This window comes from Pseudophryne corroboree, chromosome 1 (genome assembly GCF_028390025.1).
Source record: "Pseudophryne corroboree isolate aPseCor3 chromosome 1, aPseCor3.hap2, whole genome shotgun sequence".
In the NCBI taxonomy this organism is placed as follows: domain Eukaryota; kingdom Metazoa; phylum Chordata; class Amphibia; order Anura; family Myobatrachidae; genus Pseudophryne; species Pseudophryne corroboree.
The window spans coordinates 356,210,080-356,237,511 of NC_086444.1; the positions used below are offsets into that span (position 1 = coordinate 356,210,080).

At 46.0% G+C, this 27,432-nt stretch overlaps 1 protein-coding gene across 1 annotated transcript in view; it reads left to right on the top strand.

Moving 5' to 3' along the window:
- The window catches only part of LOC135070575 (protein HIRA), a 131,153-nt gene that overhangs the window by 23,107 nt on the left and 80,614 nt on the right, over positions 1-27,432 (top strand). Inside the window, exons 13-14 of the mRNA XM_063964776.1 lie at positions 6,947-7,032; positions 7,144-7,332. Coding sequence (XP_063820846.1) covers positions 6,947-7,032; positions 7,144-7,332 — 275 coding nt within the window. The remainder of the gene's footprint in view (positions 1-6,946; positions 7,033-7,143; positions 7,333-27,432) is intronic.

Consider the following 27,432-nt stretch of genomic DNA (forward strand, 5'->3'; position numbering starts at 1 on the left):
CAGACACAGATACCGACACGGACACTGACTCCAGTGTCGACTATAGTGATACCAGATTAGACCCAAAATTGGCAAAGAGCATTCAGTACATGATTGTGGCAATAAAAGACGTGTTGCATATCTTTGAGGACCCTGCTGTTCCTGATACTAGGGTCTGTATGTATAAGGGAAAGAAACCTGAGGTAACGTTTACTCCCTCTCGTGAACTGAATACCCTTTTTGAAAAAATGTGGGAAAATCCTGACAAAAAGTTTCTGATTCCCAAAAGGATCCAAATGGCGTATCCGTTCCCATCTGGGGATAGATAAAAGTGGGAGTCACCCCCCCCATTGTGGACAAGGCGTTATCACGGTTGTCTTAAAAAGGTGGCTTTACCGTCTGCTGACACGGCAGCCCTTAAGGATCCTGCTGATCGTAGACAGGAAAATACGCTAAAATCCATTTACGTCACTACAGGTACACTACTCAGACCAGATATTGCATCTGCGTGGGTGAGTAGTGCTGTCGAAAAGTGGGCAGATAACTTGTCATCTGATATAGATACCCTAGATAGGGATACCATCCTTTTAACGCTTGGTTATATCAGGGACGCTGCAGCCTACCTAAAGGAAGCGGCAAGAGATATTGGCCTCTTGGGAACAAGGGCAAATGCCATGGCAGTCTCAGTTAGGAGAGCATTGTGGATTCATCAATGGAATGCTGATGCTGACTCTAAGAAAGCTATGGAGTCTCTACCGTATAAAGGTGGTGTATTGTTTGGTGAAGGTCTCGCTGAGTTTGTATCTACGGCTACTGCAGGTAAGTCGTCATTTTTGCCTTATGTTCCTCCACAACAAAAGAAAGCTCACCACTTGCAGATGCAGTCCTTTCGGCCAAATAAATACAAAAAAGGCCAAGGTTATTCCTTCCTTGCTAATAGAGGAAGAGGTAAAAGATCTCCGGCCGTGGCAAGTTCTCAGGAGCAGAAGTCCTCCCCAGCTTCTGCCAAATCCACCGCATGACGCTGGGGCTCCTCTGCGGGAGTCCGCACCAGTGGGGGCACGTCTTAAGCTCTTAAGTCAATTCTGGGCTCGTTTGGCCCTAGACCCGTGGATTTTAGAAATAGTGTCCCAGGTTTACAAACTGGAGTTTCAAGACGTCCCCCCTCGACGTTTTTTCAAATCAGCCTTACCAGCTTCTCTTCCGAACAGGGAGGTAGTATGTGATGCAATACAAAAGTTGTGTCTGAATCAAGTCATTTTCAGGGTTCCCCCGGCACAACAGGTAGGCTTTTATTCAAGCCTGTTTGTGGTTCCGAAGCTGGACGGCTCGGTCAGACCAATTCTGAACCTAAAGTCCCTCAATCTTTACCTAAGAAAATTCAAATTCAAGATGGAATCTCTCAGAGCAGCGATCTCCAGTCTTGAGGAAGGGGATTCCATGGTGTCGGTCGACATAAAGGATGCTTACTTACACATCCCCATATATCCTCCGCATCAGGCTTACCTGAGGTTTGCTACTCAGGATTGTCATTACCAATTTCAGACGTTGCCGTTTGGTCTGTCCACGGCTCCGAGGATTTTCACCAAGGTAATGGCGGAAATTATGGTTCTCCTCCGCAGGCAAGGAGTCACAATTATCCCTTACCTGGACGTTCTCCTGATAAAGGCGAGATCCATAGACAAGCTGGAGCAGGACATTGCGCTCTCCCTGACAGTTCTGCAAAAACATGGTTGGCTCCTAAATCTGCCGAAGTCACAGTTGAATCCGATGAAGCGGCTGTTGTTTTTGGGAATGATTCTGGACACTGTATTACAGAGAGTTTTTCTTCCAGAAGAGAGGGCTCTGGAAATTCAGAGTTTGGTCAAACAAATTCTGAAACCAGCGAGAGTATCAATTCATCAATCCACTCAGTTGCTGGGGAAGTTGGTGGCGGCCTACAAGGCCATACAGTTTGGCAGATTCCACGCCAGAGTGTTTCAGTGGGACCTATTGGACAAGTGGTCCGGATCCCATCTGCACATACACCGGAAAATAATCCTATCCTCCCAAGACCAGAATCTCACTCTTGTGGTGGCTGCACAGCTCTCACCTCCTAGAGGGACGCAGGTTCGGGATCCAGGACTGAATCCTAGTAAACACGGATGCGAGTCTCCGAGGCTGGGGAACAGTCGCACAAGGGGAAACCTTCCAGGGAAAATGGTCAAGCCAGGAAGTTTGTCTACACATAAACGTTCTGGAGTTAAGGGCCATTTACAACGGCCTTCTTCAAGCGGAACGTCTTCTTCGCAGCCGGCCTGTCCTAATACAGTCGGACAATATAATAGCAGTAGCACACATAAACCGCCAGGGCGGAACAAAGAGCAGGGCGGCAATGGCAGAGGCCACAAAAGTTCTCCGCTGGGGGGAAAGACATACAAGTGCTCTGTCAGCAATCTTCATTCCAGGAGTGGACAACTGGGAAGCAGACTTCCTCAACAGACACGATCTCCATCCAGGAGAGTGGGGTCTTCGTCAAGAGGTCTTCACAGAAGTGACAAGTCTTTGGGGAATTCCTCAAATAGACATGATGGCTTCTCGCCTAAACAAGAAACTTCAGAGATATTGTTCCAGGTCGAGGGACACTCAAGCAATAGCGGTGGATGCGCTGGTAACACCATGGGTGTTTCAGTCGGTGTACGTGTTTCCTCCGCTTCCACTCATTCCAAAGGTGCTAAAGATCATAAGAAAAAAAAAAGGTTCAGGTGATCCTCATTGCTCCGGACTGGCCAAGGAGGGCTTGGTATCCAGATCTTCAGGAATTACTCAAAAGAGATCCCTGGCCTCTTCCTCTACGAGAGGATATGTTACCAGCAGGGGCCATGCGTGTATCACGACTTACCGCGGTTACGTTTGACGGCTTGGCGGTTGAAAGCCGGATCCTAGCCCGAAAGGGTATTCCCAGTGAAGTTATTCCCACACTTCTTCAGACTAGAAAAGGAGTAACGTCTAAACATTATCACCGTATTTGGAGAAAAGAAGGCTCCTACGGAAGAATTTCAGCTAGGGCGTTTTCTCCATTTCCTGCAAGCAGGTGTGGATGCGGGCCTAAAGTTAGGCTCGATTTAAAGTACAAATTTCGACCTTATCGGTTTTCTTTCAAAAACAATTGGCCTCCTTTCCAGAAGTTCAGGCTTTTGTGAAAGGAGTTTTGCACATCCAACCTCCATTTGTGCCCCCAGTGGCACCATGGGATCTTAACGTGGTGTTGCATTTTCTTCAATCACATTGGTTTGAACCTTTACAGAAGGTTGAGTTGAAATTTCTCACTTGGAAAGTGGTCATGCTATTGGCCTTAGCATCCGCAAGGCGGGTGTCTGAGTTAGCAGCTTTGTCTCACAAGAGTCCTTATTTAATCTTCCATGAAGATAGAGCGGAGTTGAGGACTCGTCTACAATTTCTGCCGATGGTGGTTTCATCGTTCCACATGAACCAGCCTATTATGGTACCAGTGGCTACTGACGCCTTCGCGGAGTCAAAATCTGTCGATGTTGTCAGGGCCTTGAAGATTTATGTCGCCAGAACGGCTCAACTTAGGAAAACAGAATCTCTGTTTATTCTGTATGCTGCCAACAAGATTGGAACGCCTGCTTCCAAGCAGACTATTGCACGCTGGATCTGTAATACGATTCAGCATGCTCCTTTTACGGCTGGCTTGCCGTTACCGAAATCAGTGAAGGCCCACTCTACCAGAAAAGTGGGCTCATCCTGGGCGGCTGCCCGCGGAGTCTCGGCATTACAACTCTGCCGAGCAGCTACTTGGTTTGATACCCTGGCTGATGAGGACCTCATGTTTGGTCAATCGGTGCTGCAGAGTCATCCGCACTCTCCCGCCCGTTCTAGAGCTTTGGTATAAACCCCATGGTTCTTATGGTGTCCAGCATCCTCCTAGGACGTATGAGAAAATAGGATTTTAATACCTACCGGTAAATCCTTTTCTCTTAGTCCGTAGAGGATGCTGGGCGCCCGTCCCAGTGCGGACTCTATCTGCAGTTATTAGTTCTGTTTACACACAGGTTGTGTTACATTATGGTCAGCCTGTTGCTGACGTTGTTCATGCTGTTGACTGGAGTTTCTGTTAAATGCCATGTTGTACGGCGTGTTTGAGGTGTGAGCTGGTATGTGTCCTACCTTTAGTTAACAATAAATCCTTTCCTCGAAATGTCCGTCTCCCTGGGCACAGTTCCTATAACGTGAGTCTGGAGGAGGGGCATAGAGGGAGGTGCCAGTTCACACCCCTTTCAAAGTCTTAAAGTGCCCATGTCTCCTGCGGATTTCGTCTATACCCCATGGTTCTTATGGTGTCCCCAGCATCTCTACGGACTAAGAGAAAAGGATTTACTGGTAGGTATTAAAATCCTATTTTTACTGAAGCCAAAAAGTATGTAAAGACCTGAACTTGCTTCGGTTTATTCTGGCATTATATAAAGTAATAAATAGCTAATCTCTATGTATTGTATCTGAAGCTGAAAACTGATTTATCAACATATTCACTTGTTTTATTTAGTAAATATCTTCATGAGGAAAATTAGTGGGACGTTTAGGATATTAACTGCTTAACTGACTATTTATTTTTCCAAAAACCGCTCCGAAATTGTCTGGGTTTTTTATGAGTGAATTAGATGAACATAAATTTAACCCTATTCAAAATGATCTTATTCGGGGGTGGGGGAAATATTTATTTAATTTTTTTTTTATTAAAAAATAAATAAAAATAAATCACTTTTTCAAACATCGATCGGGAACATCGCAGCTTTCATTTTGAAAGCCGGGATCGCCTCCAGGTATACAGGGGGTGTTTGGGGGAGTTAATTTACACTCCCCAGCGGCTGCTATTGGGGGTCATTCAGAGTTGATCGCTCGCTGCCGATTTTCGCAGTGCAGCGATCAGGTAAAAAAACTGCATTTCTGCGCATGTGTATGGCCCGCAATGCGCACGCGCGATGTACGGGTACAAAGCTCTTTGTGGTTGTGCTCAGGTTCTAGCAAAGTTTTCCTTCGCACTGACGGCCGCAAGAAGATTGACAGGAAGCGGGCGTTTCTGGGTATCAACTGACTGTTTTCAGGGAGTGTTTGCAGAAATGCAGGTGTGTCTGAAAAAACGCAGGCGTGGCTGGGCGTTCGCTGGGCGGGTGTATAACATCAAATCCGGACACGGATAGGCTGAAGCGATCGCAAGCGCTAAGTAGGTTCAGAGTTACTCAGAAACTGCACAAACTGTTTTTGCAGAGCTCGGCTGCACATGCGTTCGCACTTATGCTAAGCTAAAATACAGTCCCCAGTGGGCGACGGCATAGTGGTTGCACGGCTGCTAAAAACTGCTAGCGAGCGATCAACTCGGAATGACCCCCATTGTCTGCAACTGCTGGAGGGGGGTGTCCTGCCGTGCTGACTGATCGGCAGCATGGCAATCTGTAGGGGAGAGTGTGGGGAGGCAGAGGGACCTTCCTGTCCCTCTGACAGCAGCAGCGGAGGGAAGTTTCCCTTCCCTGCCACTGCTAACACTGTTTATCTGACTGGTCGCATCCTATGCAACCAAGTCAGATAAAGCACTTGCAGGCATGGCCGCATCTGATGCGACCATGCCAGGTAAGTGGTTAAACTATACTGCTTAACATAATAAATAAGCTAAATTAAAAACTGCTTTTGTTTCTGTTCAGTACTTTCACATTTGTGTAATGCATTGAGAAAATCTGGCATAGTTAAGGATCCCTTTAGCATCCAATTTTGGGGACATTGTTAAGGTGTGTACACATGGTGAGATTCGGGCTAAACCCCCATTCTCACTATGCGATGGGGACTAGGACGGTATCGCAAGTATAGATGACTGTGCTTGCGATGCTGGCTTTGTACGATTTTAGCGAAGTGTCAATTTTGACTATCTTTTCTACGAGAGAGTCGAAATTGACTTACCTGCACAGTCTATCTAGGTTTGCGATACTGACCTCACGGGACCGCAAGGTGACTTTCACCTTGAGATCTGCACTAACTTTCCTTAGAATTTTGACTATATAGTCAAAATCGTAAGAGAAAATCTTACCGTGTGTACACACCTTTTAGACTGGAATTCGAACCTAACTGAAGCTCCACCCACCTGTAATCTCCTCTGGATCTGTTTTTATTAAGTGCCTCTGGAGTAGGCATGACATTTCATAAGGAAGCTTTTACTTTATTCTCATTTTACACTGGTGCCTCAGTCATCTCTGAGCAGGACTGCTGCTCTCTGCTGCAGTCCCACTCTTCACAGGCTCTTAAAGGAGTCACCAGACACCTATGAGTGTGCTGACCTTACCATGCCCATTAGTCGTGACTTCAGTGGGTAGACTGTCACAGCCTAGCACTGGGCTTTTGCCCCAGTCACAGGGTCTGCTTTACAGTCTCCAGTGGCTGAAGGTTAGGGTCCTGTTTGCCACATGGCAGGCCTCTTCTTGTGGTAGAGAATGGCAGGGGAAGCCATCTCATGGACAACACCATTTTTAGCTCTGAGCATGTTAGGGGGAGGTCCCTTCCCTCCTGTGGTGCTCCTCCTTGCCAGTTTTACACTCTTTATGATGCCATTCTGCAGCTTCTGAGAGGGCAGAGTCTAGCATTGTATTCAGATTGGATGCCAGAGGAAGAGGATTTTTCCCTCATAATCCATCTGGGGGACACTGTGTTCCTTTCCATGTTTGTTGTATGTTTCTTGTTGTGCATGTTGCACAAAAAGAACCAACAATCAATAATTGTTCTCCACAGATGGCTAATAAACTCAGCACTATTGTGGGGGAGGGATTTTTTGGTTATGTCCGCTACATGTAGTCACTGCTTTAGTCCCCGATCCTCTCACCCAGATTCTAGTAGTGTCCCTGAGATGGTTTATGAGGAATGGATTTTAAGGTGAGTGATGGGGCTTATATTTTCATTGGTAGTAATTCTATGTTTGCTGCAGAATCTTTTAAAGAAACAAGTTGAAACACGGACAGCAGATGGTCGGCGTAGGATCACCCCGTTGTGTATTGCCCAGCTGGACACTGGGTATGTATGTGTGTTATAGCTAGAGTTTGCCTAGTTAATCAGATGTCACAAAACTGAATCATGTCGATTTTAAGAGACTCACTTTGTGATTATTCAAATGTACCATTGCAGGGACTTTTCTACAGCGTTTTTCAATAGTATACCGATATCTGGGTCACTCGCAGGGTCTATGCTTTCCTCTCAAAGCAACCAGCAGCTCATATCCCTGGATTCCAACACTACCAGCTCAATGGGGGCAAAGTCCAGCTTGGAACCTACAGGGAATGCAAAACCAGCAGAAGAGACTGCCAATAAAGAGAGGTATTTATGATACGATTTAAACGTTCTTTTGTATGCAAAGTAGGTGCTTACAGTGTTCAGATGTATGTGTGTGTGTATCTATATATCTATATCTATCTATATATACACTCACTCGCACGCACTCACACAGATATCTTTCATAAGTTTTAAAACCTCACAGCAGCCACCCTTTTGCAGATACAACCTCTGAATTCACGAGTGCCATTCTTTCTACGATGTAAAGCAAATTTTATTTGGAAATTTTTCCCAACACTGTTGCAGAAGTTTCCACATATGTGTTGCACTTGTAGATTGCTTTCACCCTTCTGTCCTGTTCAGTGTGGTATTCTGCTTCACTGCTGGCCATTCCATGATTTGAAGCCTACCACCTTGTTGTTTTCCTCAAAGGTAGTTCTGGAGGTATGTTTTTGGTCAGTAACTTACTGTAGGTTGAACTCTTGACCAATTAGGTGTAGACCAAAGGGTATTGCATGGTGCTACAAAAAGCTGTGGTAGCTTTTTTGGTTCGGAGTTAAGTCACTGACGCGATCCAGCACAAGAGCCCCAGATCATCACACATCCTCCTCCATGTATGGCAGTTAATGTAATGGATCTATTTAGTAAACCTGCCCCTTCCTGGAGTATTTTAAGCCATAATTTTTTACATTTAAACAGAAAAACATGAGGCACTTGCTAGTAAATAATCCCCACACACTAAGGACCCATCCTTTTGCCTTCTCTAAGGTGGACAAAAACTTTGCATGATGAACCAAAGATTTCAATCCATCCATAACTCCTTCTTCCAGTCTTCAGTAGTCCACTGGTGGTGCTTCATAATCTCAGGCAAGCCTCCCTGCAAAAGAGATTAATAACTCTGAAATTTAGATTATTCCTCAGTTCTTTCCTAACGTAAACTATATCTTTTTTTAAACTTCCTAGCAGTTCACTGCTTACCTTTGCTACCATTTCAGGAAATTCACTGAAATTTAATTGCTTCAATTTGAATAAAAACGGAAAAAATGGGTTTAGTCTGAGACATTCTCGTTTAGAATCAATAGAAATGTTCCGCCTCTATCTTTAAAATAAACACTGTATATAATTATGTAATTGGTTATCGCATGTACAGGTGCCTGACTCGTAATTCCCAGGCACTCCTTGCAGCCATCTGGGGGGGGTCATTCTTAACCTACACTTTTTCCCCCATGAGCTTCCCAGTCTGCTATATTGTTACCAGCATGGGTTCAGGTACTCTGCTTATCAGGCCAAGGCCTAATGCAAGAGTCTATTTCACTACAGCATATGCTGGAGCACCTGCCTAAATGTAAATCAACCAGGTGGAATAGTTCTACCCCCTCCACTCAGCGCCCCCTCTGGGTGAAATCTGTCACTTATGAGGTAGAATCCTCCTCTATTCCAGATGAGTCTGTGTCAGGTTGATGTATATGCTTTAGTTTAAGCCGTTAAGTCTGTACTTCTGTATAAAGATTTGAATACAGCATCTGCAGCTGAGACACTGCTGTTTAAGTGTAAGAAGTAGACCACAGTTTCCCTCCTCTTCACATTTAGAAGACCTTTTGTCGTAAGCCTGACTATTCAAGCGCGTTTTAGCCTTTCAGCACATTTTGACCACCAGTGGGTGAACATTGCCAAGTTGGTCAAATCCACAACTTTACCTATCCCGCACATGGCCTCTCTTAAGGTTTCTACTGACAGGTCGGAAAACTTCCTTAAATCCATTTATGCCAGTGCAGGGGTGACTTTGTGTCCGGCACTAGCGTCTGCTTCGGTTGCTAAGGTGTTAACCCGTTGGGCAGACTCCCTTGAGGATGGCCTTCATATGGGTACCCACAAATCGGAATTATTGTGCAAGGTATACCTCATTCGGAAGGCCAGTGTTTCTTTATACCATTGATTCAGGATTTCTCTCTCTAAGGTCTCTGCCTCGGCTGTGGCTGCCAGGCAGACCCCTGGTTGCATTTATGGTCCGTGTACTCTGATTCAAATAGCGCAGAAAGCTCTCCCCTAAATACCGAAGTCTCCTGTCATGGTCGGACCGTTGCTCGGCACCCAGGCCTGCCACAAACATGGCACATGTTGAGCGGATCTTACAGCATGGGATGTCGACATATTCTTTCCTCCGTGGCCTGTTTAAAAAAACATTTCCAATGCAGAGGTCATTAGTGCCGTCTCCACAGGCCATTCTTTCCTATCTTAGAAAAGCAGAGGCCTTACAGACTTCTATTCGGGTTCTTTCCGCCCCATCCTCAACAACTAATCCCTAAACCTGTATCTCAGAGAGACTTCATATGGAATCTGGGAACCCTATCATTCTGAGGGTGGAACTGGGGGGGGGGGGGGGGGGGGACTCCAGGGTCTCACTGGAGGTCCATGATGTGTATTTACATATACCCATCAGGGGTCTTCTGACTTAGTCAAATCGGATCATTCTTGGTTTCGGGCCTTTCAGTTTGGCCTTTCAACAGCACCCAAAGGTGTTCACAAAGGTGATGACAGCACAACTCCGATGCAACGCGGTCCGCATTCTTCCCTATATGGACTATTTACTCATTCTGGCTCAGCCTCTGTGGATGTCATCATTTGGGAGCCTATCTTAACTCCTGGGTTCAGGAAGCGTTCCTTCCCAAAGATGAGCTACAGGTTCTACAGGATGAGATTCAGATTTTCCTGCATCAGCACAGGGTGTCAATTCATTCCTGCATACAGATCTTGGGCACTCTTATATCCACCTTTGACAGGGTGCAGCCTCTGGTCTCAAAGGATCCTTCTATCTCAGAAAGTTTGTCACTCCTTACCATGGTGGCTCCAGTCATCATACTGGGACAAGAGTCATGTTTTTTGAGATCCAGGATTGTGACATTCTCATGACCGATGCGAGCCTTCACTGTTGGGGAGCAGTGACCTGTCAGCATTCCTTTCAGGGTTGGTTGACTGCTCGGGAAGCTCCTCCTTCATCACAAGTCAGCCAAAATTCATTCCAACAATGCAACGGCATTGTTAATGTTAATCATCAGGGCAGAACACGAAGCAAAGGTGCCATATAAGGGGTCAGCCACATTATTCGGATGGCCATTTGGTATCTCCTGGCGCAGTCAGCGGGTTCATCACTCAGGCGACTTTCTGAGGTGCTGGGACATACTCTTCATCCCGACGTGTTTCACCTGCTGGTGCGTTGTTGCCCAGACACAGACCTGATGGTGTGGCGTCACACACTCTCTTGCTACTGCTCTTGCACCAGGGATCTGGGGACCTTTCTGGTGGACGCTCTGACTGTTCCGTGGACATTTCCTCTTCTTTACATTTACATTGTTCCTCCAATCTCCGTGATCCCTTGGGACATCCAGAAATTGAAGAAGGAAGGCGGCATCATCATGTGGCTGTTCTGAAATCCATTTTGAGAGCGAAGGGCTTATCGTCTCGGGTGATATGTACCTTGCTTGATGCATTCAAGAATTTTATTATCTGGTATGGCAGACTTATTTGACTGGTACTTTGTTTGGTGGTTTAATTTCTGGATTTTCAATGGTCACGGGGTTCTCGTTTTCAATAAGGAACTCACAATCCACCATGAATGGTCATACAAAAAAATGGTTGAAGACGATTTGAAACAAATATTAAAACACTTTTATTCATTTAAAATAAAAAGTATAAAAATAATTTATCACGTGGGTATAATCCATCCATATAAAAACAAAATAGCATGAGGTATCCCTCTAATAGTCAATGGTTTGTTCCACTGACTTTTAGGGGGAAACCTCATGCTATTTTGGACTGGGAGCTGCATATTGAAAACTTAATAGTTTGTTGTCCAGGCTCCACTCTATACCCCAAGATGATCCCAGTATCCCCCATGACTTCAGAGAAAAGGATGTAAAGGTGTAAGGAGATTAGTGTAGGGGGTGCCCCCTCCTGGGGTAGATGGGTACCAACAAAAACACAGCAGCTAGGAAAACAGCACACCAGGGGCCAAATGTAATAGAGTGAGAGTTTCAAAAAGTGAGAGATTTGGTAATGTTTTGCAGTTTCTCTCTTTTTTTTTTTTTTTTTTTTAAAGTGGCAATCATTTACACAGCAAAATCAACCTGGCTTTGCAGTGTAAATGAGTGCCACTTTAAAAACAAACAAACTGCAAAACCTTACCAAATCTCTCACTTTCTGAAACTCTAACTCTATTACATTTGCCCCCAGTTCAGGGTTCTAGTACAAAACCTAAAAATAAATCCTAGCCCATCTGGGCACTAACTGAACATATATTAGGTTCTCTGTCTCAGAGTGGTAGGACCTAATGCCCCTACCACAAACATAGGCATATGTACAGTATTTACAGTCTGTAAATCAGTGTCTCACAACAAGCTTGCTGTCTGTTTCCCCATGTAGGGAGCTCCAACCCAAACCCTGACAGAGCTTATAACGGCCTCTTACAGGTGCAGACCCTAATTAGCCTGCTCTCAGGCTGAAGGCCTAAAGACCTGAAATGGGCCTTGTGGATGGAGACATCCCTTACATCTCACATTCACACCCCTAGGACCCATATCCAGGTTTTACTAAAAGCCCAAGCTCTCATCAAGTCTGTTAAGCAAAATAGACCTTTCCTGGGGGTTTAAAATACATAAGTCTGTAACCAGTTATTACTTGACCAGTGTTTTTATCACAAAGGTAAAACCAAAGATCCCCTTTTTTTACAACTGTTATTGACTGTGACATTTAAGTAAGTGATTTGAGTGTAACTACAGATATATTTACTTTTTATTGGCAAATCCATTGTTGTAGTAAATATGTCATTGTCCAGAATATCAATAGGTCATCTGTGTATGTTCGATAAAAGATTATATTTTTCTGTCTTTCATGAATGTTAAAAAAAAAAACAACCCACCTAGGCAAACATATAAATATTGGCATACAATGTGGCCACAGTTGACCCCATCGTGCAACCAGATGTTTGTAAAAAGATTTTACTGTCACAGATTAAATAATTATAAATCAGCACCAATTTTAAAAGTTCCAAGAAGAACATATTCTTCATCCCTTCAGTATGGTTGGATTTGTGGTGCTGCTTCATGACTCTTAGACCATGAGTGTGAGGAATAGAAGTATACAAACTTCTAACACCAACCCCAGATAATGAAATGTTGGTTGGGACTTCAGTAGTTTGAATAAAATAAATTACTACTTTGCTTAATATAAATATTTAGGTTGCTTCATAATGCTGGCTTGAGAAATAGTCTTGTATATGGGATTGTAGTTCTTATATGGATATGTTTCAATGTCAACAGTGAAAATGTTGACATGGTCATTATGTTGACATTGTTCTGAACCTCCATGGGAGTCACATAAATACATCCAATGAAGCTGCTATAGCAGTTTCATTGAACAGTTTGTGAGGCCTCATCCTCGACTATTTGCAGACACCCTTCTTCAGTTAGGGTTCATTTTCATGGTGAATCTGACTGATTGCTTCAGGGATGATTTGGAGTCTCAACACGGAGATATAGGGGTATATTCAATAAGAGTCGGGTCCATTCCGACATGCAGTTGTCGGAATGGACCCGACAACCCCTTTTCAAAAGAGCGGCTGTCAGATTTGGCCGTTCCCTGTTTCCTGACCTGCTATCAGCGCTGCGGGTGCGCTGACAGCAGCGGCAGAGGGAGCTGTCAGCGGCGCCGGGGGTGAGGTGGGGGAGCGGTCAGCGGCACCGGGGGTGAGGAGATGTCTGCGGCGGTGGGGGGAGCAGTGGAGGAGATGGAGCGGACGAGGAGAGGAGGAGACGTGGGAGCAGCGGCTGCAGCAGCGGAGGCTCACGGCAGCGTCCACACAGCTCCAGCAAGTGGGACCTCGCTTGCTGGAGCCGGGTGGATGCTGCCGCTGGGTTCCTGCTCTCCCTGCTGCAGCGCTGCTTACCCCCGTCTCCTGGTCTCAGCTCCCTCATCTCAATCCGACTTTATTTAAAGTCGGATTGAGATTGTCGGATACAGTGCTAAAACCTGTCAGGTTTGGCCCCGCTTCCAACAATGCACGCTGATCGGTGGCTGAAGCCGCCGATCAGCATGCATTCCGACAAGTCGGGTTTCCCGACTTGTTGGAATAAATGGGGCCGTAATGAATAGGTCAGAACCCCTTCCTAACGGAAACTGTCAGAAGCTGCCGTCTTCCCGACAAGACGGCAGCTTCCGACAGTTATTGAATATACCCCATAGTAGGAATCTGTTTGGGAAGAAGACTTCCTTTAAACCAAGCTATAGAGGATTTGATACTAACTATCCGCTATTCTTAAACTCCTGAAAAGTCTGTCTTTGACAGACTCTGAAAAATTCTCTATTATACTGTCTCTTTATCTTATGTGACACTGACAAGAGTATTACAGTTGTATTTTTAGGAGGAAGTTCCAGTGTATGATCACTGGGTGGTGCACTCTATGGGTGATATTAAATTGTTTATCACTCCTGATCTCCTGTCTAAAGTGATGGGAGATCAGGGGATCGATAGTTAATTGATTTTCATCACGCGTGTCGCGCCCAGAGAGGTCTGGTTTAGCCACATAACGAATGGGTGTGACACGACCAGTCCTGTTTGAGCGCTCAAACAGGTCACTTTGGTTATTTCAGCTCACCACCCCAGGGGGTACAAGCTGTAGCGCCGGCAGCCAATCGCCCAATGGTGTTGAAACCATTGAATATATCCCTATGCGTTCGGTGAGAACCTCTTGGGGGCCTTACATGAGGCCTCGGTGGAGCTTTGCAGGGTGGCTACCTGGTCCTCTGTTCATGCCTTTTTAATAGGTTCTACAGGTTTATTGTGTTTTTTCTTTCATCATGGTGGATACTGGGACTGTGAGACCATGGGTATGGTCGAGTGCGGGAGCTGGGCACCAAGTAGTTAACTTGCTAGAACAGAGCAGCACATTCTCCTTCCCTATACCCTGCCTAGTAACCCGGAGGCCAGTTTTTTTTTTTTTTTTCTGATGCTCATGGGAATGGCCATTTTTCAGGGGGCTGCCTACAGCCCCAGTTGACTTAATTTAAAAAAAAAAAAAGTTATCTCTGAGTCGACAATGGTAAGCAGTAGGAAGCGGTACCACTGTCTCCTCCTTCAAATCTCTGCTGGTGCACTGGTCTGTTGATCAGTGGCCACAAACACAAAAACTGAAACCAGGCACTAGTAAATAACTAATCACAAATAGATAATTAAAAAATATTTTTCTAGCTGCAAAAGAATTACTGACTTGGGGTAATCAAGTCAGAATAATTAGCACTGGAAACCCATATGCTAATCCCACGACAACTCTAGCAATTAACCTCTTGCGCTATAAAATAAGATATGGCTGATATTCAAATAACCAAACTGTGTTCAATAAATTTCATACGTTTTAATACATATAAAAGATCTAGACCTTATGTTATTGAGGGTCCAATATGATATTGGACCCTCATATTGCCATCTGAACCCGTCTCCATTGCCGACATTTGTTACTGTCATCAGCCGGACATCGATTGGGAGTAGAGAGACCGTGACCTGGGTGCTTGCAAGCAGCACTAAAGTGGTGCGGTCTCGTTGAGCCCTGTGACTGGACATCATCGCTGCAAGCGGGCGTCGGTGCAGGTGCAGGATCCCTCATTCCGGGGCCGCTTTGCTCACCATTGGGACTCCCCCTTGTGTTAAACATCGCTGACGGAAGCCACACGTAAGGCTCCAGCTGGGAGCAGGTTTTCCATGTAACGTTTCTGTCCTTGCTGAAGGCAATAACATAAGGAACTTTGTCATCTAAATTACATATAAGGAGCAATAATTTATATATGGGTTCTAATGAAAGCTGCTATACGTTTTAATTAATTTAAATATACGGACTGAGACACGGATTTTTGCTTGTTCGTATATGACTGTGCACAGAATAGCTTGGATCCACCTCCTTGAGAATTTTTAATGAAAAAAAATATATATATGTATGTATGTATATGTATGTATGTATGTGTGTGTGTGTGTGTGTGTGTATATATATATATATATATATATATATATATATATACACACACAAACACATATACATTTGGTATTATTTAATATATTTATGATCATACATTGTTATATATTATAGAGCGGTCTAGATGTTTTATATGTATTAAAACGTATGAAATTTATTGAACACACAGTTTGGTTATTTGAATATCAGCCATATCTTATTTTATAGCGCAAGAGGTTAATTGCTAGAGCTGTTGATCAGTGGCACTAGCACACTCCTGAAGCATGGGTAGCTGCCGCGGGTGGGGTGGGGGGGTGGGGGGTCAGTATTGCTAGCTTGCATTTACATGTGTCTACTTATTTGTTTATAAGTAGCCACTTTTACTGTACCTGGGCCTTGCAGTTTGCAGTACCAGGACCACTTATTCATTTACTTGTGGTCCTTCAGTTTCGGGTGCCTTTGCCACCACACACCACTTAGTTTGTTTGCTGTCTGTTTTTTCTCCTCCCTTCTTTCAGTTGCGATGTCTTCCAAAGGATCTTCTACAAAGACCTTCCAGAAGGGCAAGTGGGCTCCGGTGACTTGCGCCTATACTTGTACAACATGCAAAGAATTTTTTTTGTGTACTACGCAAGAACTTACTGGCCTTTGTGACCATTGCTCTGCGGAGATGCCAGATGCACCTTCCTCAGTGATAAGATTGTCACCACAGTAGCAGCTTCTAAAACAACTTTCTTACCTTCTGTGGTGCCCAAGACAAAACAATTTGTCCTGTTGGGCCTTCCATCCACAGGGGAAAACAAGAGGTTAACCTTCTTCCAGATTTCAGGTTCCCTCTACTAAATCTCCAAGCCCAAGCGTCCAGCTTGGTTGGGTCATAGGTAGGTCCCCAAGTAAGCAGATAAACCAGCAGCATGACAACGGTGGTCCCCACTGGGACCTCCCTCATTGAGCGGCCATCTCCTCTGCTTTGCTGACATGTGGCAGAAAACGAAATACGATTTCTGGATAAGGGGATAGTTTCTCAAAGTTACTAACTCGCCTTTCTGGAGCATCCTCCAGTCCAGTTCTTCACCACAGGTCTTTCTATTGATGTAGCCAGATGTCCATCCGGTTCTTTCTAGCAGCAGAGGTGATTGTTCCAGCCCAGTCACCTCAGAGGGAATGGGTTTCTATTCCAATCTGTTCCTCGTATGAAAGCCTAATGTTTCCTTTCGCCCCATCCTAAATGTCTAGATTCTGAACCTGTGTCTCAGGGTCCCCAAGTTCAGGATGGAGTCTCTTTGGTTGATTATGCAGGCTCTGGAACCCGGGGATTTCATGGCCTCCTGGGATATTCAGGACACCATATTTCGATATGGGAAGATTATCAGCGCTTCTTTTGCTTTTCCGTCCAAGGCAACCATTTCCCATTTCGGGACTTCCCTTTCAGACTATCCAAAGCTAATGGCTGTCATTGCTATAATTTCCCATTTTGGGTCTTGCCTTTCGGACTATCCAAAGCTAATGGCTGTCCTGGCAGCCGCCCTTCGCGTCCAGGGTATTCGCATACTCCCATACCTGAACGACTTTTCTTTTGACTCTATTTCAGGAGACCCTGAATCACCATATCTCTCTGACTTTGAACTTCAGTCACACCACTGGCTGATAAATTGGTCCAGTCTGATTCCATTTCAGGACATGCTGCATCTGGTTGCCCACTTGGATTCCTGAGTCAAAAGGGCTTTCCTTCTCAGGAAAAAGATAATGTCTCTGCAGTTTCTAATCCATAAGTTTCTCAGGCACCACAGAGTCTCTGTACATTTCTGCTTGTAGGTTCTGGGCAAGCTGGTCTCCAGCTTGGACATGGTGAAACATGCACAATTCCACTCCAGACCTCTCCAGTTGGAACTTCTCGGGCTGTGGAACCGTTCACCTCTCCACCTTAAATCTCAGACAATTGTCTTATCCAGGGAGGTGCGACTTCCCTCTTGTGGTGGCTGCACTCCTTGGCCCTTCTCCATTCAGTGGTAGACATTTCTGACCACAGATGTCAGTCCCTGCAGGTGGGGGGCGGTGACACAGAGTCGCACATTTCAGGGCAGGTGGTCTGTAAATGAGGCATGACTCCCAGTGAACATTTTTGGAACTTAGGACAGTTTACTGCATCCTTTGACCAACTGGACCCTGTCTCTTTGTGAAGGACCACTAAGACAATGTGACGGTTGTCGCATACATCAGTCATAGGGGCGGAACCAGAAGCCTCATCATTATGAGGGAAGTGACTCAAATTCTCCACTGGGCAGAGTAGTTTCTAACGGTGATATCGTCAGTTTATATTCCGAGAGTCCAAAACTAGGAGACTGACTTCCTCAGCAGGCAGGATGTCCACGCCAGTGAGTGGTCTCTCCACCCCGAAGTGTTCCAGATACTAGTGCATCGCTGGGGTCGTCCTCCGATCAACTTAATGGCCTCACCGTACAACTGTAAACTGTCTCGCTATGGATCTTGCACCAGTCATCCAGAGACCCCAACCACGTGTCCTGCACAGGTTGAAGCAAGAGGTGGTAACTGCAGTCCTGGTAGCTCCAGGCTGGCCAAAGCGGGCGTGGTACGCAGACCTTCTTGGTCTATCTTGAGCACCTCTGTGTCGCCTACCTCTCAGACCGGACCTTCTATCCTAGGGTCAATGTCTTTACCCCGACCTACCATGTCTAGCTTTGAAGGGGTAGCTCTTGAAAAGTCAGTCTTGAGAGCTAGAGGTTTTTCGGACCGGGTTATTTGGACCATGCTCTCAGCTAGGAAACCATCTTCATTGGGTGTGGCGTACATACTTTCAGTGGTGCGCTGTTCGCCACCTGGATGTGTTAGTCTATAGTCTTTCATGGGTGTTGGTTTCTTACAGTCCGGGTTGGGTCTAGCTGCTCTAAAGGTGCAGGTCTCTGCCCTGGCTGTTTTTATTTCAGCATAAGGTGGTGCGTTCTCCTGCTGTTCAGACATTTTTACAGGGAGTTCTTCACATCCAACCTCCTTTCGTTCCCCCGGGACATCTGTGGGACTTGACTCTTGTATTGCAGATTTTGCAAATCCCCCTTTCGCACCGTTGGACTCTGTGGATCTCTGCTTGCTCACTTGGAAGACTGGTTTTGCTTGCCATTGCTTTAGCGTGCCAGGTCTCGGACCTAGGAGCAATTTCACACTGGCTTTCTTTCCTGGTTTTCCACTTGGCAGGGCTGTCCTTAGCACTCTCCTCGATTACCTTCCCAAGGTGGTCTCCCGTTTCCACATCAATCGGGTGATTGCGGTACCTTCCTTTTACTGTTTCCGACTCTGTGGACTCTCAGGAGTCCCTGTCTTGCCTGGACGTGGTGCGGGCTCTTTGCACACACGTCCAGCCCTCTGCCGCATTTTGGAAATCGGACTCTTTGTCCTTTTTATAGCAACTGTCACACGCCATAGGCGGCGTTCACCACGCTTACCCCTGCGTGCCTGCTGGTCTGTGTTGCGGCCTCCACCTTCGGTGGTCCACGGGCTCCGGCGTCTGGCTGGCGCGGCTCCCGGCGGTTCTCCGGGGCAGGGGCGTCGCCATGACACCCGGCATCATGTGGGCGGGGAGCAGGTGACGTCATCAGACTGTACCGCCAATCCAGCGGAGGCGCGAGATTCAAAGTCAGACGCCGGGCAGAGCCTCGGCGCCTGAGTATCGTCTTTTCCCCTGACGTGGATGCCAGTGCTCTTGTTCCCGACTTATCTCTCTGCAGTCGTACCCCAGTGTCTCCGGCACTTCCAGGTGCCAGTTGCTGCACAGTTCAGCGTATACTGCGGCTGGTGTGTTTCTCTGCAATCCGGTCACCAGTGCTTCTTGGAGTCAGCGTGTGCAGTGTCTCTAATCACCGCTCTCAAGTTCTACAAATCATCAGTGTCTTTGATCACCGCTCTCAAGTTATACGAATCATCAGTGTCTTTAATCACCGCTCTCAAGTTCTACAAATCATCAGTGTCTTTAATCACCGCTCTCAAGTTCTACAAATCATCAGTGTCTTTAACCACCGTTCTCAAGTTCTACAAATCATCAGTGTCCTTAACCACCGTTCTCAAGTTCCACAAATCATCAGTGTCTTTAACCACCGTTCACCAGTTCTTCAAATCACCAGTATCTTCAAAACTTCACTTACAAGTTCTTCAGTCATTATTATCTTGTACCAACACTCACAAGTACTTCTTTTCCTGGAATCCTCAGCATTGCTTACAAGTTCTCCTATAGGCCTGGACATTTCTCCATACGTTCCTTCTCTGCTACGTGACAATGTGTTGCTCTCTTCCTACAATAAAGTTCTTTAATATTTTCACCAAGCTCTACTGTCAGAGACCTGTATGAGGAAGACCTATATTAAGCCATCCCTGTTCCGACCCAATTGTGGCTCCTCTCCCCTACCATCGGGAGAACCCCCGAGTTCACAACACCCCCAACCTAGGTCAGTGACAGTATACTCAGGCCTCATGGACCCGGGGGATCAGAGCCCAGAGGCAAGTACCATCCAGGACTTGATTTCTCGAGTACAAAGTCAGGAAACAGCACAGGGCCAGGTGATGCATTATCTCCAGGAATTGTCTGGCCGGCTGGATCAAATTCAGACTTCTCTTGCTTCAGTAGTACCGGTCCCAGCTCCAGTACCTGCTCCAGTGGTTGTTTCTAGTAATGCTCCATCCTCCTCTGGAACCAGGTCACGCCTTCAGCTCCCCACTCCTTCTTGCTATAATGGGAATCCTAAGAATTGCCGTGGTTTTCTCAATCAGTGCGAGGTACATTTTGAACTGCTTTCACACAACTTCCCTACTGATCGGTCCAAGGTGGCATACATTATTTCTTTGCTCGAGGGTTCAGCGTTGGATTGGGTGTCTCCGTTATGGGAGCGATCCGATCCATTGGTTTCTAGTTATACCAATTTCATTGCGTCATTCTGGAGGATCTTTGATGAGCCAGGCAGGACGACCGCTGCCTCTGCAGATTTGCTTCGTGTCCGACAAGGCTCTCGTTCAGTGGGACAGTATGTGATTAATTTTCAGACCATAGCCTCAGAACTGCGTTGGAATAATGATGCCCTTCGGGCTGCCTTTTGGAACGGGCTCTCCGATCGCCTAAAGGACGAGTTGGTCACTGGAGATTTGCCGGATTCTTTGGAACAGTTGATCTCGCTCTGTGTAAAGGTGGATCTTCGCATGCAGTAACGAGGTGGCGAACGTAGTCGGTCAGATCGATCAAGGGTCCGATCTTTTCCGTCTAAGCAAACGGTTATTCCAAGTCCTGATGAACCCATGCAGATTAATCGATCTCGGCTGTCCCCAGAGGAACGTCAGCGTTGTCGTGAGGGTAGACTCTGCCTCTACTGGAGCCGCGGATCATTTTCTCAAGTTTTGCAAGTCTCGTCCGGGAAACGGGCAGTCCTAGCTTGTTCCGGAGGAGTCGAGCTAGGGGTTTCTTCTAAACCTTCTCCGTCAGTGGACTGTTTACTCTCCGTGTCTTTGTTCTCCGAGTCAATAGCCAAACCCGTTAAGGCTCTGCTGGACTCTGGAGCTGCAGGAAATTTTATTTCCCTTTCCTGTGCTCAGAATCTGGGTCTTCAGCTACGGTCGATCGAACGACCTATTACGTTGACTGCTATCAATTGTACCCAAATTTCTAACGGTCTGATTTCAAGTTGTACAGTACCAGTCAAACTGCAAGTGGGAGCTCTGCATCAAGAACATCTGGAGTTTCTAGTGATTCGGGAGATGCCCCACGATCTGGTTCTTGGCCTTCCTTGGCTTAAACTTCACAACCCTCACGTCGTCTGGAGTTCGACACAAATAACATCTTGGAGTCCTTTTTGTCATTCAAATTGTCTCACCCCTGTCTACCCGCTCCGTGTATCTTCCAAGTCAGATGAAGGGCTTATTCCGGAGGCCTATCGGGAGTTTACAGACGTGTTCTCTGAGCAAGCGGCCGATCTGCTACCACCGCATAGACCCTGGGACTGTCCCATTGAGCTCATTCCGGGCAAAATGCCACCTCGGGGTCGCACTTATCCCTTATCATTACCCGAGACCCAAGCTATGTCGGACTATATCAAGTCTAATCTGCAGAAAGGATTCATCCGGCCCTCTACCTCCCCGGCGGGGGCGGGTTTCTTTTTTGTGAAGAAGGACGGAGGGCTAAGACCATGTATTGACTATAGTGGTCTAAATGAAGTCACCATTAAAAATAAGTATCCTTTGTCGCTCATTACGGAGCTCTCTGATAGAGTTCGCGGAGCTCGAGTTTTCACCAAACTTGATTTAAGGGGAGCTTATTATTTGATACGTATCCGACAGGGAGACGAATGGAAGACGGCCTTCAATACCAGGGACGGACATTATGAGTACCTGGTAATGCCGTTTGGCCTCAGCAACGCTCCTGCCATCTTCCAGGGATTCATTAACGAAGTCTTTCGGGATATGCTATACCTAAGTGTCGTGGTATATTTGGATGACATTCTGATATTTTCTAAAAATCTCACAGAGCACAGAATACAGGTCAAAGAGGTACTTCTTCGATTACGAGAGAATCATCTTTATGGCAAGATTTCCAAATGTACCTTTGAGGTTTCTTCTATTCCATTTCTCGGTTACATCATTTCAGGCAGGGAGCTTCGTATGGATCCAGAGAAACTCACTGCCATCCGGGACTGGACTCAGCCTCTTTCTTTGAAAGCAGTACAACGATTTCTGGGCTTTGCAAATTACTACCGGAAATTCATAAAGGGATTCTCTACCATCGTGGCACCTATTACTGCCCTAACCAAGAAGGGTTCTGACCCAAGTCATTGGTCCTCCAAAGCTATAGCAGCGTTTGCTCAGTTAAAGGCAGCCTTTATGTCCGCTCCAGTACTTCAGCAACCAGATTTTTCAAAACCATTCTTTTTGGAGGTTGATGCTTCCACGGTAGGCATAGGTGCCGTGCTTTCGCAGTACGCTCCAGATGTGAAGTTACATCCATGTGGTTTCCATTCTCGCAAATTCTCTCCTGCGGAGCAGAATTACACCATTGGAGACAAAGAACTTTTGGCAATAAAATCTGCCTTGGAGGAATGGAGATATCTTTTGGAAGGTGCTAAACACCTAATTACAATTTTCACTGATCATAAGAATTTGCTGTACCTCAAGACGGCCCAGTGCTTGAATTTCCGTCAAGTTAGATGGGCGCTCTTCTTTACTCGGTTTTCGTTTGTCATTAAGTACCGGGCTGGGACTTTTAACACCAAGGCTGATGCTTTATCCCGTTCCTTAACAGCTTCGGATGAGGAGAATTTCGTTGAGAAGGCTTTGATTCTCAGTCCAGTTTCTATGTCGGCGGCTCCCACCGCTCTGGATCCTCCTCCTGGGAGAATGTCTGTGCCAGCTAAATTTCGACCAAGCTTGTTGCAGTGGGCTCATATTTCCAAGTTTTCCGGTCATCCTGGATTTCAAAAGATGTGGGAGTTTCTACGAAGGTCTTACTGGTGGGACACTATGAAGAAGGATATTCAAGATTATGTCAACTCATGTCCTCAGTGTGCTCAGCACAAAATTCCTCGTTTGCCTCCTGCGGGGTTGTTGCATCCACTGTCCATTCCTCAGAGGCCTTGGACCCATATCTCTGTGGACTTTGTCACTGAATTGCCCCTCTCCAAGGGTCACAATACTGTCTGGGTAATTATCGACCGTTTCTCTAAGATGGCGCATTTTGTACCTTTGACCGGGTTACCATCAGCGCCCAAGTTGGCTTTGTTATTTATCCGAGAACATTTCCGCATGCATGGTTTACCTCAGGAAATCGTCTCTGACCGGGGGGTACAATTCACTGCAAGATTCTGGAGAGCTCTTTGTACGACCTTACAAATAAAACTCAAGTTTTCATCCGCTTACCATCCACAGACCAACGGGCAAACTGAACGCGTCAATCAAGATTTAGAGACTTTTCTCCGTGTTTATCTCTCTCCCTCGCAAGATGATTGGATGGAACTGTTGCCATGGGCAGAGTTTCCCATAATCATCTGTACCACTCTTCGACTGGTGAGTCCCCATTTTTCATTAATTATGGGTTCCATCCTCAAGTTCCTGAATTACCCATTTGTCCTCCGGAGGATGTTCCTGCTGCATCCTCTACTCTTCGGCACTTCAGTCAAATTTGGAGTCAAGTTCATGCTAATCTCAAGAGAGTCTCCGGCCGCTATAAGTTCTTTGCGGATAGGAAGCGACGAGCAGCTCCCCAATACAAGGTTGGTGACAGGGTATGGCTCTCCACCCGCAACCTCCGGTAAAGAGTGCCCACTATGAAGTTCGCCCCAAAGTTTATTGGTCCTTACCCCGTGTTACAAGTTCTGAATCCGGTTGTCTGCAAATTGGGATTGCCTTCCCACCTCCGAATACCAAACTCCTTTCATGTTTCTCTCCTTCGCCCCCTTATTTTAAACCGGTTCCATTTAAAGTCCCAGAGGCCAACCTCTGCAGAGTCTGAAGCTGGAACGGACTTTGAAATCAAAGCTATTCTTGACTCTCGTTATCTTCACAAGAATTTACAGTATTTAGTGGAGTGGAAAGGTTTTAGCCCCGAGGAGAGGAGCTGGGTCAAGGCTACTGAAGTTATGGCTCCCCGACTGGTGCGGATTTTCCATTCCAGACATCCAACGAAACCTGGAAAGTGTCCGGGGGCCACTCCTGGAGGAGGGGGTACTGTCACACGCCATAGGCGGCGTTCACCACGCTTACCCCTGCGTGCCTGCTGGTCTGTGTTGCGGCCTCCGCCTTCGGTGGTCCTCGGGCTCCGGTGTCTGGCTGGCGCGGCTCCCGGCAGTTCTCCGGGGCAGGGGCGCCGCCATGACACCCGGCATCATGTGGGCGGGGAGCAGGTGACGTCATCAGACTGTTCCACCAATCCAGCGGAGGCGCGAGATTCAAAGTCAGACGCCGGGCAGAGCCTCGGTGCCTGAGTATCGTCTTTTCCCCTGACGTGGATGCCAGTGCTCTTGTTCCTGACTTATCTCTCTGCAGTCGTACCCCAGTGTCTCCGGCACTTCCAGGTGCCAGTTGCTGCACAGTTCAGCGTATACTACGGCTGGTGTGTTTCTCTGCAATCCGGTCACCAGTGCTTTTTGGAGTCAGCGTGTGCAGTGTCATCATCAGTGTCTTTAATCACCGCTCTCCAGTTCTACAAATCATCTGTGTCTTTAATCACCGCTCTCAAGTTATACGAATCATCAGTGTCTTTAATCACCGCTCTCAAGTTCTACAAATCATCAGTGTCTATAACCACCGCTCTCAAGTTCTACGAATCATCTGTGTCTTTAATCACCGCTCTCAAGTTATACGAATCATCAGTGTCTTTAATCACCGCTCTCAAGTTCTACAAATCATCAGTGTCTATAACCACCGTTCTCAAGTTCTACAAATCATCAGTGTCCTTAACCACCGTTCACTAGTTATTCAAATCACCAGTATCTTTCAAAACTTCACTTCAATCATTATTATCTTGTACCAACACTCACAAGTACTTCTTTTCCTGGAATTTTCCGCATTGCTTACAAGTTCTCCTATAGGCCTGGACATTTCCCCATACGTTCCTTCTCTGCTACGTGACATTGTGTTGCTCTCTTCCTACATTAAAGTTCTTTAATATTTTCACCAAGCTCTACTGTCAGAGTCCTGTATGAGGAAGACCTATATTAAGCCATCCCTGTTCCGACCCAACTGTGGCTCCTCTCCCCTACCATCGGGAGAACCCCCGAGTTCACAACACCCCCAACCTAGGTCAGTGACAGCAACATAGCATTTGACTGCAGATTTGAACCACTTGGCCCATCTAGACGGCCCCTTGTTTATCCTTTAGGTAATCTCAACCCTTTTCAAACTTTTATTCTTTGTAAAGATATTCATATGCCTATCCAAAGCATGTTTAAATTGCTATACTGTCTTAGCCTCTACCACCTCTGATGGAAGGCTATTCCACTTATCCACTACCTTTCTGTGAAGTAATTTTTCCTTAAATTTCCCCAAAGTCTCCCTAAAGTTTCAGTGTATGTCCTCCAGTTCTAATACTTCTCTTTCTGTGAAGAATGTTTCCCTCCTGTATTTTGTTAAACCCTTGGTATATTTGAAAGTTTCTATCATGTCCCCCCTTTCCCATCTCTGCTCCAAACTATACATGTTAAGATCTTATAGTCTTTCCGGGTAAGGTTTGTGATGTAGGCTATGCACCATTTTAGTTGCCCTTCTTTGTACACACTCTAATGTATTTATATCCTTCTGGATATGTGGTCTCCAGAACTGGACACAGTATTCCAGATGAGGTTGTACCAATGACCTATACAGTGGCAATTTTACTTATTTTTATCCTGCTGCTGATTCCTCTCCCTGTGCAACCAGGCATCTGACTTGCGTTTCTCATTGCTTTGTTACATAGCTTTCCTGCCTTTAAGTCACTTGAAATAGTGACTCCTAAATCCCTTTCCTCAGTAGTTTCCATTATAGTACCCTTGATACTATATTAAGCTTTTGGGTTTTTGTGGCCCAAGTGCATGATTTTGCATTTTTTTTAGCATTAAACTGTAGTTGCTATGTTCTTGACCATTTCTCAAGTTTCCCTAGGTCATCAATCATTTGTTTTTGTCTATTGGTGTGTCTACCCTGTTGCATATCTTTGTTTCATTTGCAAAAAGGCTTACTTTCCCTTCAATACCATTTCCAGTGTCACAACAAAGATTTTTAAGAGCATTGGCCCAAGTACAGATCCCTGGAGTACTCCCATTGGTAACAATACCCTCCATAGATTGCACTCCATTTACTACAACTGTCTGTTTCCTATCCTGCAACCAGGTTCTTAACCATTTAACTGTTTTATAATCCAATCCAACGCTTTCGAGTTTATTTAGCAGTGTGCGATATGGGACAGTGTCAAATGCCTTATTAAATCTAGGTATGCTACATCTACAGCCCCCCCCCTTAATCTATTATTTTTGTCACAGAGTCAAGAGTCAATAAGATTTGTTTGGCATGATCTCCCACCAGATAATCCATGCTGTTTTGGATCCTGTAAGTTGTTTGATTTAAGATACTCCACAACTCTTTCTTTTAATAGTTTTTCCATTACTTTCCCTACTACTGATGTAATGCTTACTTGTCTTTATGACACAGCCAAACACGACTGGCCAACTTCTAAGCAGACCTTGTCACGTTGGTTGCATCTCACCATCTGTCATTCTTACATTTAAGCACGACAGCCTGTTCCAACCTCTGTGGCGGCTCATTGCACGCGGCCTGTCGCAGGGCCTACGCGGAGCAATTGTGTAAGGCAGCCATGTGGTCGTCCGCTTACATCTTCTTCAAATTGTATAGTTTCGACACCCACTAATGCTGCTTTTGGGCGTTGGGTCCTTGGCACAGCACAGGAGCATTCATTCCCATAACGGGACAGCATTGGGATGTCCCATGATCCCAGTGTCCACTAGGATGAAAAAAAAATGTGGATTTCTGTCTTACCTGTAAAATCCTTTTTTCTGAATCCATGGTGGACGCTTAGCCCACACCCTTATACCCCTGGCTGCTTGGATTGTTTTTTTGTGTCTGGCACCCTGTGCCACAGCTCTTTTGTGTGCCTGCTATGTACATGTGTGTCGGACTTCTCCTTTCCTTCTTGCTAGTTCCTTGAACATGTTAAGTTAAACTGGCATTCAGGTTAAGGGTACAGGGTAGTAGGAGCCTGGGCTTCTCTGTTCTAACAAGTTAACTACTTGGTGCCCGACTCCTGCACTCCTCCATACCCACAGTCACAGCCCAGCATCCACCATGGATTCAGAAAAAAAGGATTTTACAGGTTAAACAAAAATCCCCAGTTTGGTCTAAAGATGCTATGCTGGTCACAAGATTCTGTGGGTTGCTGAACCATTGTGTAACTCTCCTTAATTGCTGGCTTGGGAAATCACCAAGGTAGCTTTTTGGATACCAAACTTTACGTCCCGAGGTAGCAGTGTCCTCCCAGTGGATTCAGAGGAAGGGATTTTAAAGGGTGCTGTTGGGGAGTTTGGCACATCTTGAAATGAGAATTGTTTAAACTCCACCCCTCTACATCCCACCTGCATCTAGCTGCCTATATGAGCTCAGTTCAATTAGCCAAGAA